Raw genomic sequence first — 16,454 nt, 5'->3', positions numbered from 1 at the left:
TTTTCCTCCTACCCCAAACTATCTATCATGGTCTTTCCATCTGTCAGAAAGTTTGGCAAACCAAAACTTAGTATTGTGGGGCCCACACAAAATTCAGTTCATACTGGGGAATGCTAAATTTAAAAGCTAGTTTTTCTGGGATGTTTATAATAGAACAGTCTAGGAGAAGTTGCTGTGTGTGACCTCACCTCCATAAATGCAAGGTCCTTGTTCCAGTAACCTTTTAATGCTTTGTCTATAGAGAATCTGAAAAGTTTGTTTATCTTGAAATCCAGATAGATATTTTCAGGCTAGGCTCTGTCATTGCTCCAGTATGTCTATATAGTGATGACCCTCAAGACCCATGCAGAAAAAGTATATAACAACTGAGGTTCAACTTCATTTACTAGGTATGTTAGTCTTAAGTCACTGAAGTAGGTATTGCCAATCAGAAATCTTAAAAATTTGCATTTCTCAAACTAAATACTAGGTAGCAGATCTTTTTTTTTTTTTTTTGGTATTTTAGGGAAGGGTCTACAGCGTGTTCAGGGTCTCACTACTAGATCCAACTTGTAGTGATCTGCCTGTTTACAGCCTCCCAAGGGCTGGGATTACAGGTGGGTGCCACCACGCTCAGTCTCAATTGCTGTCTCAGCATGCCCCGGTGGCGGGGCTGACATAGCAGGCCCGGAGATTGAACCCCTGGTCCCTGCGCCTGATTGCAGGTGCTTTGATTCACTGAGCTACTTGGCTGGCCCTAGGTAGTAGATCTTTCTCTTTTTAGGTTTACTTGTCTGCTTGCTTACTTGCTTGCTTATCTTCCCTCCCTTTTTCTTTCTCCCCCCCACCCCGCATAAGGGTCTTCCCATGTAGTTCTGGCTAGCTTTAAATGTACTATGTAGCCCAGCATGGCCTTAACTCACAGTAATCCTCCTGCCTTAGCCTCATGAGTGCTGAGATTACAGGTGTGTGCCACCATGCCTACCTAGCTGGTATTTGGTTTTACATGATTCAAATGATTTTCTTTCCTTTTTTTTTTTTTTCCAAAATTTTATTGATAAATAGACAGCAATGAGACAGTTTCAAATCAAATCCGAAGTACAGTTTCAACAAATAATACACTGCATATATTCTTCTTAGTGGTTAATTGCTGTACAAGATGCAGACTTGAGATCCTATTTACAAACACCATTAGAACAAATCATTCTATTCATTAAGAGAATGCAACTATATATCTATCCTAACCACTTTGAATACACAGATACAATAAAAATTGGTGGTTTCTTTTCTTTTCTTTTTGTTTTGGCGGAACTGGGAATTGAATTCAGACCTTTGCGCTTGCCAGGGAAGCACTTATTCCACTGAGCCATCTCCCCGGTCCCTTCAAATGATTTTCTGAGTTCAGCAGAGGACAAAGAAGTGTCAAGGTCAGTGTCTACTGATACTCTGAAATCCTTATTGGTAAAAGACAGATTCTCCATTGAGCAAGCTACAAAGTTAAGAAGGTTTATTTATTTAAGTCACCTAGATGAATAAAAGTATTATGGGATCTAGAGAGATTCACCAAACATGAGGTGTTCTTAGGAACAGAATGTGAATCTGTTGAGCATCTTACTGTCATATGTCCAAGTACCAGCTCTTTTAAAATTTTGACACAGAGTCTCATTGAGTCAGTAAATAGGCCAGGCTGGGCTTAAACTTGTGATTCCTACAACAGGTACTGAAAGAGATATATTGAACAGCTTGAAATGCCCATTGGTTTCAGAAGGAGAAAGCAAAACTGCTTGTATCTTCAGGTATTGGAGTTTAGTTCTGTTATTAGGTTCCAAACTATAAAACACCTTGCCAGGGGAGCATAAGGCCTAGGCCAAAGAAGGCCTGTTTGAACCTGGATGAAGGCATGGAGAGTAAGCTTACTTCCATCCCACCTGACTGCCCTTCCCCACTGTTACTGACTACATGCAGTTGGCCAGGACCAGGTAATGTTGGTCATCTCTGACTGACTAGAATTGGGAAAAAGTGGAGCAGAGGAGAAGGACAGATCTTATTTTCTTTTCTTAGCAAGCAGCAGAGTTAAGGATTGAATTCAATCAGTTTGACTGCAGAGTCTATATTCTTAGCCATTTGGTTATACTATAGACTTTTTCTTATGTACTGTTTTTTTTTTCATAGAGATGCAGATTTTATGGAAATGAGCTTAAGAAGCAAAGACAAGTGAACCAATGAATTGAAATTACCAGATCATACGGAATGTGCTTAAGGGCCCTCCCAATCCTTTTGGGGATAATGGAGTACTTAACTGTGACTGAAGCAGTTGCCCTATCTTTTTCTGCTTAAGTTAAAAAAAAAAACCTGGAAGGAAAAGAGAGTCTAGAAGTTAGAATAATGTTTCAATTACCAAGAAAATGCATTAATTTGTTCCTCCTCACAGCTCTCTGCTAAGGAACTGATACACCTCAGCAGTGAAAAGCATGCTATCTTTGTGGAACACTGTCAAGAACACCCTCTATCTCTGTCTCAAATAATATTCACAACAGGTCACTCATACGGCAACAAATAATATAAACAAGTACAAAAATAAAGGACTCTATTTTCATCTTCTTAACAGAACTGTAAAAAATAGTCATTACTCTAAAAGTAAAAAGAAAAAATGGGGAATATAAATAGTAAGATACACTGAATTAAGAGAATAAGGAAGATTTCTACAACTTAGGATACTGGACTAAGAGATATTGTACCAGGAACATACATCCTGTGAAAGATGAAGGGTTGGATGGAGACTTACTGGTTTGATCAAGGAGGCACATAAACTCAAATTTGATTAAAAAGAGGTGGTGTGATAAAACATTAAGTGTTGGATGTATTACAGAACATTGAAATGCAGACAGTATGTTTGAACAGACAGAAGGTACACTTGGATAGTATGAAACACCTTAGAAAATGGCCCCCAAAAGGGCCCCAATATGAAACTCTTCCTCTTCTCTGGCAAAATACAGTCATCTCCAGAATTCTCTACTTCTAAAAATGGGCCTGTCATCAACCCATATCAATTGATGAACTTCTGAACCAGTCTGTTTTTCTTTTCTGTCACATTCCACAGACAATCTAACACTTGAAAATCTCTGTTTTGATTATATCAGCAGTCTCTTGTTCCTTCAAAACCTAAGCTCTCCCCCAGTTTTTTAAATTTTTTATTTTATTTTTTGAGACAGGGTCTTTCTATACTATCCAGGCTACCCTTGAACTTAGGGTGATCCTCTTGTCTCAGTTTACTAGATGTGGCAATTACAGAGGTGTGCCACCATGTCCAATTCTCATTTAGGCTTCTGTATTTAAAAAAATTAAGAACATCAAATGATTTTAGTATAAAACACCATCTTTTGATCATTTACTTTTCTAAGAAACACAACTGTGAACTTCTAAGATTATTATCCCTTATAGGACAGAAATAGTAAATCTTACTATTTATATTCCCTTTCTTTCTTTCTTTCTTTCTTTCTTTCTTTCTTTCTTTCTTTCTTTCTTTCTTTCTTTCTTTCTTTCTTTCTTTTTTTTTGCAGTACCAGAGATTGAACTCATGACCAATTTTTTTGTTTTTACTTTTAGAGTAATGACTATTTTTTTTACAGTTCCGTTAAGAAGATGAAAATAGAGTGCTTTATTTTTGTACTTGTTTATATTATTTGTTGCCAAATGAGTGAACTGTAGTGAATATTATTTGAGATAGAGATGGAGGGTGTTCTTGACAAAGTGTACCACAAAGATAGCATGCCCTGGACAGAAGAAAGCCTAAAAGTGCTTTTCTTTATATTTAATGTTGAGTTCCCTCATCATTCTATGGCTGCATAATTATGTCACTTCTGACAAGGAAAGGAAACTGACTAGAAGATTATATACAAGCTGGTTACAACAACTTTCAGGCTACCTGATGCTAACAGCTTATACTTTCTAATTTATAACTCTGAGACAAATGACCAAGTAAGCACTGTCAAACACTATCTACTTATAGCTAACTCTACTGTCTAAATTGGTTGACGTTACCTTTGGGATTATTTTCCTTCATTATAGTTTCTGATTATCCCAGGGCACAAACTGAAACCCAAGTATGTTCAAGTATGAAAGTCTGCTTGAGGACCACTTCAGGTTGCTGTAGTGCTTACATTTCTGTAGTGTCTTCTGGATGCTACACCCTTGGACAGGCTGGCCAACCAGTGGCACAAAGTAGGGGCACGTGAACAATTTTTTCACTGCCAGAATTGTTCCCTGTTCATTCTGAACACAGCTCTACAGTCAATCCAAAGATCCTAAAATCAATGGTGGCACTAGATAACTGAAATGGTACTTTTAAGTAACAGGAGTCTAAGTTTTCAATAGGTATAAGGCCTATTCTTAGGAAGTGTCCAGTGACAGAGCTTAAGGGTCCTGGCTTTCAATCTCTGGAAGGTGTGCTGGCAAAGTTTTTTCTGGGCTACTAGAAACTCATGAATTGCTCTTTCTATCTTTGGTATGAAGATGTGGTTTGGTTTTGGACCAGCCACCTGAGATATGATCCCATACACTCTTGCTTTCAGAATCCCTAAGTGAACCATACTCTATCTTAAAATCATTTTGCAGTTTCTTATTTATTGTAGGATTTCATTCCTACTTATCCAGATGTGTTGACACAAAAATATCTATTTTTGTCTCAGGTTTTAGTAAACTGGCTTGGTGCCCACATTAGCCAGGTAGTTCCTGTAGAAGCTGTCAGGCTCTGGCTTTTCAGCTGCTCCTGGCCAAGGAAGGCTGGGTTGACAGGGATGCCACCCACCTACCACACACATTGCCCCACCACTGCTGTGGTTGCCTCTGGCCATGTCTATGCCTAGCCCAAGAAAGAAGTTCAGTCTGTTTTCTTCTCTGAGGTGGAAGGCTCCATGGAGTTAGCTGTGGGGGCAGCAACAGTGGCAAAAACCTCATCTAGGCCTGTATTTTCTTTGAGACAGGGTTTTGCTATGTAGCTGAAGCTGGCCAAGAATGTACTATGGGGTTCAGGCTGACCTCAAACTCAAAGCAATCCTCCTGCCTCAGTCTCTCTAGTGCTGGAATTACAAGTATGCTGTCTCCCCCACTATTCGTCTAGGTTTTAACCATGTTTTCTCAGCCTAGAATGTTTGTTCTTCAGCTCTTAACACTTATTTTGAACTGTCTCATTGCTATTTGTTTCTCAATAAAATAAAAACAATACTTATTTTGGTTCAGAAGTTGCCTATCTAGGAAGGCTTTCCCTAAGGCTATGGTTTAAAGTATCCCCTTCTTTCCAGCTAATTTATTTTATAATTTTATTTCTGGCATATCATTCATCATTTTTTCATTAACTTTATGTATTTATCCTTTTTTCATATTTATTGTCTATCTTAACCCACTTGACTAGAAGTGTTATGAAGCCTTAGTTTTTTTTGTTATGATCCCTGTTGAACCCCCAGGGGCAAAGCAGTGTCTGATATATCTAATAAGTATAAAATATTATCTAAATACATAATTCTCTGGGAACGTCTATGGAGTTTTCCACAATATCCTTAAGTAATTAATTCATGGGTTCACATGACATCTTTTGCATTCAATTCATATTTTAACCTCTCAACTCTTATGCTAGTATTTGACAAGTGCTGGGATGCTGAGAACAGAGCTTAGACCCTGCCCTTCCTTACATCTGGATTTATACCTACCTCCTCTTAGAACACTGGTGTTCTTGATGGGCTGGTTTTATTCTTGGCTTCTTAGCACCCAAAATAGATGGTGACTGCTCACTAGACATTTGCATGAAGTAGGGCAGAAATGATACTTATAACCTCCAATTTTTATACAAAGCATACAGAACAGGCAGGATAAACAAAAATCTATAATTTTATCCTGCCCCTTCAATCTGATGATATGTGACAAAATATGTATTATGCCTATGACTGCATGGAGAAGAGAAACAAATCATAGCTCTATATTTAGTGTAGATGATGTGATAGTAAAAGAAGATAAAGAAAAGGCAGAACGACTTCTTTTGTTGTTCTCTGGAAAAGTTGCAAAAAACATAGTTTAAAAAGCAACTTACGGGCCAGCCAAATAGCTCAGCTGATTAAAGCACCTGTAAGCAGGTGCAGAGGCCATGGGTTCAATCATCAGGCCTTCTGTGCTGGCCCTGCCCCCAGGGCATACTGAGACAGCAATTGAGACTATGCATGGTAGTTTACACCTGTAATCCCAGCTCTTGGGAGGCTGTAAACAGGCGGATCACTACGAGTTCAATCTAGTAGCGAGGCCCTGAACACCCTGTAGACCCTTCTCTAAACACACACACACACACACACACACACACACACACACACACAAAACATCCCTCAAAAACAAACAAACAAAAATAAACCAACTTAAAAAAAGCCCATCTCAGGCTGGGGAGATAGCTTGGTGGTCTAAGTGCTTGCCTGGCAAGCACAAGGACCCGAGTTTGATCCCTGATATTGCATGCTGTGCTAGCCCTGGAAGCCCCGGCACACTGAGCTCGCCACCAAAACCAGGTGCAGTGGTGCAAACAAATAATCCCAGTGCTAGGGAGGCTGAGACAGGAGGATCACTGCAAATCCAAGCTGCACAGCAAGACCCTGTACCTAATAAAGAAATAAGTAAATAAAAGATAAAAAACAAACCACCTCAAGTACAAGAAAATATATAGGTGGAAAAAGAAAACATAGTGCTTTAACTAAGTTCCCAGGGGACACAAAACTCTCTGGAAAATGTTTGAGCAAAATGGGGCTTCACAATGCATGTGTGTTCCCTGTAGCAGAAGCAGGCGCCATGAAAAGAAGTCAGGACAGTGGAGTTAACTCACAATGAGGGCAGTCCCTGCCTATTAAAGATATACAGCAACATAGAAAGCTGTACTGCCAGGAGACGTGGGCAAACAGGGTGCTGACAACAGTCAAGATCATGAAGGATTTTAGGTCCTTTCTAAGTTCATGTTTTTAAGATGATCTCAACATATTCATATTCAATGAATTCATCTCAGCACTTGTGCTCTCTGTCTGTCTGTCTGTCTGTCTGTCTGTCTGTCTTAAAATAAATTACAACAGTTCCAAAACCAATGTTTAGTAACCATCAAATAAGGAAATAGTATTAGAAAAGCTTAATTCTATTCAATGTTGCTATTACCAATATTGGCTTATAAAGAGTTAATCATAGTTTAGCCAGTAGAAGGGAGAATCAATATTATTCATAAAAATCAACTGGGTAAGGATGGCCAGGAGCCTTGTGCACATCATCTTCAGTTCCAGGATTAAGATAAATTATCAAGCATGTAGGTCTTCTAGGGCACAACTGAGGTGAGGAAAAATGAACTAGGTAGATCAAGGCAGTGATTCCTAAAAGCAGCAGTGTACTGGAGTGTCTGCACTTATCTTGCATACTATACCATTGAGGTTACTTACAAATAACTGTAGTAGTGGCTCTCTTATCTATGGTAAGCTCAGTACGTTACCCGCATGGCCTCCTGAATGTGGTCCTGCCGAATTAGTTCTGCCGAGCAGTCCATATACCACTTCAAACAGCGAATGAGCTCCCTGGGAAAGAGAACAGTTACAGAAACCCCGTTTTAATCCAAAGGCAATACAGCCTGAAAGTTTTAGCTAGTTAATTAGGAAATTTATAACTAAATTAGTCAAATAGAAAATAATTTTATGCTAATGAAATACAGTAGAGTGATGGATATAGTACAGCTGTAGGATTTTTGTATCATGTGAGACAGATATTCTTCGTGCCTAAGAAATTATATTTTTAATTAGCAATTATAATCACTTTTCCCCACTCTCCTTTTCCCAAATACTTGGACTGGATATATATTTTTGTTTTTTCTGTAACTGTCATGTCTCCTGAACATACAACACTGATTATCAAATAGCAGACTTTGAGTAGCTCAGTCACTTTAGTGCTTGGCTGGTGAAAGGTCCTGAGTTTGATTCCCAGTACCAAAAAAAAAAAGGCTAAAATTCTGTGTCACCCCATTCCATCTACCTCATTTCTTGAGGTCTAAGTCACCTGTTAAGAATGAGACTAGTAGGTCAGAGGTCTACACATTTATATGAGACCACAGAGGTCAAGAGTATAGGGTGGGGTCACATGTGGGGCTTATCAGTACTTAGCTCTGAAATCTTGGGCAAATTATTTAATCTCTCTGTGCCTCATTCTTTTTACTTAAAATATGGCATGAATGACTATACATCTTCAAGTTACTGTGAAATACTAATAGAATGACACATAAAGTCCACAGCACAGTGTCTGCTCTCTAAAGTGACATCAAAATATTAAAATTTCAATGACTGCAGTGTTGCCATTACTTTTTTTTTCAAAAATTCTACTGATTTCATAGAAGAAAATTGTGACTGTTTATTGCTTTAACAATGGTAGATTACTTGTTTTTCTCATATTTATTTACTAGTTATAGTATCACTTTTGTAGACTGTCTTTTTATTTTTTGACATTTATTTCTTGGCCCTATATTTTGCTCTTCATATGTTTCTTATGGAGAAAGCAAGATTTATTTTTAATAGCTTTGCCATCATTCCTATAAGAAGAAGCATGGCAATTAGTTTAAAATATCAGCTGAAAGACCAGAGCTAATATCATTTAATCATCAAAGATTGAAAGCTTTTCCTTTAAGATTAGGAATAAAGACAATGATACGCTTTTGCCACTCTTTTTCAATCTATACTGGAAGACTAATTCAGAGTAATTAGGCAAGAAAACTAAACAAAAGGCATCCAAATTGCAAAAGGAAGGATTAAAATTCCCATTTTCAGAAGCCATGATTTTGTATGTATAAAGCACTATAAATTTACAATAAAACTGTTAGAACTAAAGTTGAAGTACATAAATTAATAACAGAAAAATTAGTTGTATTTCTAGACACTAACATTGAATAATTAAAAAAGAAAATAAGAAAACATTTCTACTTACAATAGTAACAAAAAGAATAACATACTTAGTAATAAAATTAACCAAGTAGGTAAAAGTCTTGTACACTAAAAACTATACAACATTAAAAGAATTAGAGAAGATAGCAGTAAATTGAAATATTTCATTTCACATTCATGAATTGGAACATTAAAATATCAATACTATCCAAAGTGAAGTACAGATTCTATGCAATCCTTATTAAAATTTCAGTGAATTATTATTATTATTGCTATTATTATTTTGAGACAGGGTCTCCCTATGCAATTCAAGTCAGCCTTGAGCTCACTTTGTTGCCCAGGCTGGTCTTGAACTCACAACAACCCTCCTGCTTCAGTCTCCTGAGTGCTGGGACTACAGGCACACCCAGATGCATTATTTATTTATTTATTTATTTTTTGGGCAGAACCAGGGATTGAGCTCAGGCCCTTGCGCTTGCCAGGGAAGCACTTATTCCACTGAGCCATCTCCCCAGCCCCTGCATTGTTTTTTAAAAAATAGAAAAATTCATACTAAGATTCATGTGGAATTTCAAGGCACCTGGGATAGCCAAAAAAGTCTTGAAATAAAAGAACAAGGTTGGAGGTATTACCCTTCCTAATTTTAAAACTTAGTACAATGCTACTATAATTTAAAAAAATGTTGTGAGGCTGAACAGAAGTATCCTTCCAATAGCTGTATGAAAGAAGGGCCAGAGCAATAAATGAGAAACTATACTTTGAGGAGATAAAGAGAACTTAGGGGAACTCATAAAGAAGTGATAGGAATCCTAAAGAGCTTGGAGAATGGGAGACAAATCAGAGAACTAAAAAGGCAATCCAGAGAAAAAAAGTAATTTTCCACTTGAACCCACCTCCATGGTGATGGCAGTGGGGACATAGAGAATATGATACTACAGGTATAAGGTAAGTTGGGAAGTACAAATAATAGGTAGCCAGCCAGCAGTCTCAACTTAAAAGCTTTAAATCCAGTTCAGGGATTTGGGCTAAGAGTGATTCATTCCTCTACTTCAAAGAATGCACTCTGTACTTCTCTCTACTCTACAACTCAAATTCCTACAACAGCAACTGCTACATGTCATCTCTATCGAGGCAGTGGGAGGACAGCACATGCCCTATGAGAAGACTTGAGTTGGTACGTGCCTCACTGGGTGGAAAATAATGACCTACAACTTTAGAACAGTGGCTTCCATGGCTATAATCCTGACAAGGGACTACAGCCACCACTGTAGAATCCTGATTTTATCCACACTTGTGCATCTGTAGATTGTAAAACTCCTAGCCAAGCCTTGTGCCGCTGCTCGTGTTTCTTACTGCACTCTATGGAGGCTCTACCTCAGCCTCAGGATGACATATACAGTTGCAAGGCTCTAGTCTCACCCGTGTCTTTGTGTACAATGGTGGGAAAAGTTCCAACCAAGCTTTGTGGCTCCAAATTCTATCAGTACGTTCTCCCCTGGTGTGAGTTAAGAGAAGGCCTTCTGTACTCCATAGACTCCAGACAATGGAAATTTCTGTAAGATCCCTATTTCACTCATGTCAATGCCCAGGAAACTGGAAGGGCTCCTGATATGAGTTTCAGCTTTACAAATGTAACCAGGGGTGCAACTACTGTCAACACCTGCATATGACTAGTAGGATTGAGGAAATTTCTCCTAATTAGCCTACAATCTTAGGAGTGAAGGTGCCGATTCAGAAAGTCTCATCACCACTCAAACTTGTCTCTAGAGACTAGAGGAAGGGAAATCCATATTCTTCAGTTTCAGGATGCTATTTAGTAAAACTGCAAGAAAAAAAAGATATGTGTATATGTCAGTATTAATGACACAACAAATATTGAAGGAAATATATGCCTTCAGAGAAGAATAATTCTCCAGAAATAGGTATGAGTTTGATGGAAATCTATGAAATATTGAAAAGACAATTTAAGATAATGATCCTCAAGGAATTCAGTGAAATGCAAAAGAATGTGGATGAACAGTACTAACAAATGTGAAAAACAATGCATGATGTGAATAAGAAATTAACTACAGAGATAAATAAAGAACCAATAAGAAATCATGGAACTGTAATCAATAAAATGAAAACTACAATATAGAACTTTCATAATAGATTAGAACAAGCCAAAAATATTAGTACTTGATAAATTAATACATTAAAACAATTGAGAAAGAGATAGGAAAACAGAAAAAAAACCCATAAAGAATGTAGAAAACCTACAAGACATAAAAGATGCAGTCAAGCAACCAAATATATATAGTGTAGGAAGTCCAGAAGACAGAGAAAAGGGGAAAGGCACCAAAAACCTATTTTTATGAAATTATAGCTAAAACTTTCCAAATCTTAAAAGAGATATGAGGGGGCTGGTGAGATGGCTCAGTGGTCTAAAGCACCTACTTAGAACAAGCTTAGCAAAGCTCAGGGACTGCGGTTCAATTCCCCAGCACCACATGCCGTCCAGCCCCGCCCCTGGAGGGCTGAGCTGGCCACACACACACAAATAAAATAAAAATTAAAAAAAAAAAAAGAGATATGAGGACATACAGATGCAAGAAGCTCAAAGGGTCCCAGGTAGATTCAATCAAAATAGATCTTCTCCAGGGCACATTATAGTCAAAATGTCAAAAATATAAGACAAAGGGAACCCTAAAGACAGCAAGGCAAACTCAGTAAGTCAATATAAAGGAAGATCCATTAGACTTATAGCAGATTTCTCAGTAGAAAAATTTCAGTCCAGAAGTAATGGGGATAATAAATTCAAAATACTGAAAGAAAGCAAGCATGCAAGCTTCTAATCAGAATACTATACCCAGAAAACTGAAAGAGAAGTAGTCTTTCCCAGATAAGCAGAGACTGAGACAATTCATCACCACACTAGCCCTATGAAAAATGCTTAAGAGAGCCCTTTATTAGAAATACAGGATGGTAACTACTAATATAAGTGTTTTTATAAGATCTGATTAAAAAATATGGTGAAGCTGCTGCTGATGTCACCCAATGGAAAGGTAGCCTTGGAAAAAATTTATTTTATTTTATTGAGAAACAAATAGCAATGAGACAGTTTCAAAACTGATTAATAGGACAGTTTCAAGAATGAATACATTGTACATTGTTATCTTCTTAGTGGTTATCCATAGTACAAGATGCAGACAGGATATCTTGTCCAAACACTATTACTACAAATCTTTCTTCTCATTGAATTAAGCGAAAGTAGCTGTATATCTATCCTAACTGTTCTGTATATACAGATACAAAATGGTCCTTCCTTTATATCCCCTTTTTTTGTTTAGCCCTGTCAGAGATGGGCATTCCATTGGCATCTAAATAGTATAGCTGTGAGAATTCAGCAAAACAATCCAACATAGTCCAGCAGTTCACAATAGTAGTGGGTTATCCACAGAAGTTGTTGACTAGAGCCTTTTACAGCTCAGCATATTAATATGGCTTTACTTTGTATACCTCATTTTTGTACTTTTCTTCTGGATGGTAAAGACCAAGATAAAGCAAGACCTATATAACAAGAAATGTAACTTTTGTATCTAATAAAGTCAGTCAAGTTCCCTCAGAATTTATCTTGTAACCTTGTACCACAGTTTGCAGATCCTTTGTCAGTGTCAGCCATGTGGTTGAGTCATGGTTATTGCTTGACCAATTTGCTCTCTGTGAAAGCCTGAGAGAAAGTTTTCTCTCATGTGACTCTCCTTAGACACACTCTATGTCATCAATCATATTGCTCTGTGGCCCCATAATTCCTTGATTAGAAAATTCGGGACACAACTGAGTTACATGATGTTACTGTATAGGTTCTCCTATTATAAATATTTAGATGTGTTTTCATTTACTTTATTCATTCTGGTACCATGTGACTCTTGGTTTTTCCCCCAAAGTGAAAATGATGATGAAAATCAAATATTTAGAATTAATTTTAAATAAACTGAGGCAGTCACAGCAGCACAAGTAAATCATGCAGGAAAGAGGACTTCTAGCATCACTTCAGAAAATGGTAAGAACAATAAGATAAGTAAGTTTAAAGCAAGAGAAATTATTCTCAGAGGGATTAATGGCAATGTATCTTTTACTGTAATGAAAATTTTAGAACTTAAACATTTACCATATATTTTATTACACATTGTACATGAGCATACAATACTCACTAGAAGAACAAAAGAGAAAGGGAAGAGAATCAGAATTGAACATGCATGAACGACCAAATCACAAAAATTAATAGGAGAGGCAGGAAAGACTAAAAGCATAAAGAAGAATAAAATTTAAAAAATGAGTTGGTGTGTGATGCATGTCTGTAACCCTAGCACTCTGGGAATCTGAGGAAGAAAGATGGCAAGTTTGAGTTCAACCTGGGTAATGTGATGAGATCTTGTCTAAAATAAGAAGAAGAAAAAAAAGCAATCAAGCAAAAGGACTAGGGGTAGAGCTCTGTGAAAATGCCCTGGGCTCAATTCCTAGTACAAAACAAAACACAGTGACAGGAATAAGGTCATATTTATCAACAATAACCTTGTATATAAATAATTACATTGATTAATCAAGACACAGACTTGCTAAATGGATAAAAAAAATAAAACCCAGCTATATGTTGCTTACAATAGATATATTTCACTGGCAACGATCTATACAGACTAAAGCTAAGAGTTAGAAAATGATGTATTGTTGGGCAGCCTATGGGACTCTGGCCAGCTCTGACCTTCCTTAGCCTCCCCAGTGCACAGGATGGAGCTTCTGCTTATGCAGGTCCAACCTTTTAAGAACTTAGGAGAACTCTGAGAGGCATGTGGAACACAGGAGAAGTGTGATCTGTGATCCCAGCATGAGCAGGTATAGAACGTTCTGGAGCCATTTAAGAACTTTGTGGACTCTTGGTGGCCTTCAGGACTCTGTCTTGGTGATTACTGGGAGCTTCAAAAATGCCAAAATGCTGAAGCAAAAGGCAATATCAAACCTCTAGCCCATGCAGAAAAAATCCAGGAGACAAAGACATACAAGAACCTGGAAATCACAAACCTGCAATCTATGAAATGATCGCAATTGAAATAAAGAAACAAGTTCATCAGGCTATAGAAGAAATAAGATCACACATAATCTCTTAGGTCCAGAAAGAAATGGCAACAATCATGAAAGAATTACTCAGCACAGTTAAGTAAGACACAGATTAAAAAAAAATATAGGAGAACAGAAAAATGATGGAAACATTGAATGAACAATACAGAAAAGAGTTAGAATGCATGAAACAGATTCAAACAGCTACTGAAGAAATTAAGTACTCCATTGAAAGCTAATAAAATGGCTTAAAGGAAACTGAAGATAGACCTTCTGATGTTGAAGACAGTGGTGCAGCTAATGAATGTGAAAGGAAATATCTCTTAAAACTAACAAGAAACCAGGATATAACAATTCAGCAGCTACAAGATGATGCAAAGAAAAATAATATAAGAACGATAGGTGTTAATGAAGCAGTGAGAGACAGAACAAATTACATAAAAAGACTAGTTGCAGAAGTACTGTCAGAAAATATTCCAAACACTAAAAAAGAATGTGGATTTCTGCCGAATTACAGGAAAACCCAGACACAGTCCTAACCCAGGTCCAGTGAGTGTGTGGGAGAGCTTCCGGCTACTCTGTGCCAGTGGGACCTATTACCGGTACCAGCCCAGGCGCAGCATGGGTGAGACCCTCTTCCACCCCCTTGGGATGCCCACCACCACTCCACAGCACCTCCCCCACCATGCCAGCCTAGTAGGAATTTCTGCCCCTTTTTGGGAACCCCCAGACCCAGTCCTAGCCCAGGCCCCGTGAGTGTGTGGGAGAGCTTCCAGAGACCCTGCGACCACGGGACCTATTACTAGTCCCAGCCCAAGCACAGCTTGGGGGAGACCCTCTTACACCACCTTGGGACGCCCCCCACCACTCTGCAGCACCTCCCCAACCCTGCCCGCTGAGTAGGAATTTCTGCCACGTTCCAGGAACCGCCAGACCTAGTCTTAGCCCAGGCCCAGTGAGTGTATGGGAGAGCTTCCCGCTACCCTGCACCAGCAGGACGTACTACTGGTCCCAGCCAGGCGTAGTGTGGGTGAGAACTTATTGCACCCACTTGGGACTCCCCCCACAACTCCTCAGCACCTCCCCGACCCTGCCCGCTGAGTAGGAATTTCTGCCATGTTCCAAGAACCCCCAGACCCATTCCTAGCCCAGGCCCAGAGAGTGTCTGGGAGAGCTGCCTCTCCCCTCTACGCCAACTTGTCCCCTCCAGGCTAAGCTCAGGGCAGGCATACAGGCCTGGGGTGAAACCCTGCAGTTGTAATCCCTACAGAGAGTGTAGAGGTTAGAACCACCCAGCTATACCAGGAGCAGAAAATCTTGCCAGAGGGGCACAACAGGTTCAGCTCCAAGGGCAGCAGCAGGAAGGAGCTGAACACAGCAGCCAGACCCAAGCCAGGAACAGCTGGATAAATCCAAACTTTGTAGATCTGCACCTGAACTTCAGTACGTGCTAAGGTTATAACTACAACGAACATCTACAACAAAGGTCAGAAGGCAGTGCTACACAAAATGACGAGAAGGAATAAAATGCAACCTCAGAACCCAAGCCCACTCACAACAAGTGCAGAGGACACTAACACAGAACAATTGGGAATCACAGCTGAAAGCAATGAATCAACGACTTCTGAACTAAAGAAACAGCTGCAGAAAGGTATAGAGGAACTCAGATTGGAAATAAAAAAGAAATCCCTGAATTAAAACATCTGCAATGAAGAATCAAATGCAGAAACATATGAAGGAAACCCAGTGCCCAGCCAGAACAAGTGCAGAGGACACTACCTCGGCTCAAATGCATGAATTAATAGCATTGATAGTAAATAAGAAACATAGAAAGTTATAGAGGAACACAAACTCATAGCATCTGAAGTAAAGAAGCAACTACAGAAACATAGGGAGGAAACCCAATCTGAAAAAAAACACAGCAGTAAAATAATTTATAACTGCTTCTAAAGAAGATATTGATAAAAAAATAGAGGAGATTAGAAAAATGACAGATTCCTTGAGTGAGCAATACAGGAAAGAAACAGATTGCATGAAGCAGAGTCAAAGAGATATAGAGGAAATTAAAATCTCAGTCACAAGCTTGCAAAAATGTTTAACTGAAAATGAAGACAGAGTTTCAGATCTTGAAGATGCTGGTGCAGCTAGTGAAAAGGTAAAAAAGGATCTCTTAAAAACAATGAGGATGCAGGAAAGAATAATCCATCACCTGCAAGATGATGCAAAGATGAACAATGTGAGACTAATAGGCATCAATAAGAAAGAAGGAGTTAATACAAATGACATCAAAAAATATGGGCAGAAGGAATAGCAGAAAACCTCCCAAATATGAGGAAACAATCTGACATTCAGGTAACTGAAGCACACAGAATGCCAAGTATCCTCAAACCAATGAAAAACACACCGAGACATATAATAGTCAAGATCCCAGAAATTCAGCACAAGAAT

General features: G+C 38.6%; 1 protein-coding gene across 4 annotated transcripts in view; it reads right to left on the bottom strand.

Moving 5' to 3' along the window:
• Positions 1 to 16,454, bottom strand: part of Dock3 (dedicator of cytokinesis 3) — an 825,219-nt gene that overhangs the window by 147,240 nt on the left and 661,525 nt on the right. For all 4 annotated transcript variants that reach the window (XM_023706273.1, XM_023706265.1, XM_023706267.1 and 1 more), the window contains one exon: positions 7,481 to 7,562. In XM_023706273.1, the coding sequence (XP_023562041.1) occupies positions 7,481 to 7,562 (82 nt within the window). The remainder of the gene's footprint in view (positions 1 to 7,480; positions 7,563 to 16,454) is intronic.

This window comes from Octodon degus, unplaced genomic scaffold (genome assembly GCF_000260255.1).
Source record: "Octodon degus isolate 3935 unplaced genomic scaffold, OctDeg1.0 scaffold00008, whole genome shotgun sequence".
NCBI lineage: Eukaryota > Metazoa > Chordata > Mammalia > Rodentia > Octodontidae > Octodon > Octodon degus.
This window is presented reverse-complemented; position numbering and strand designations above follow the sequence as displayed.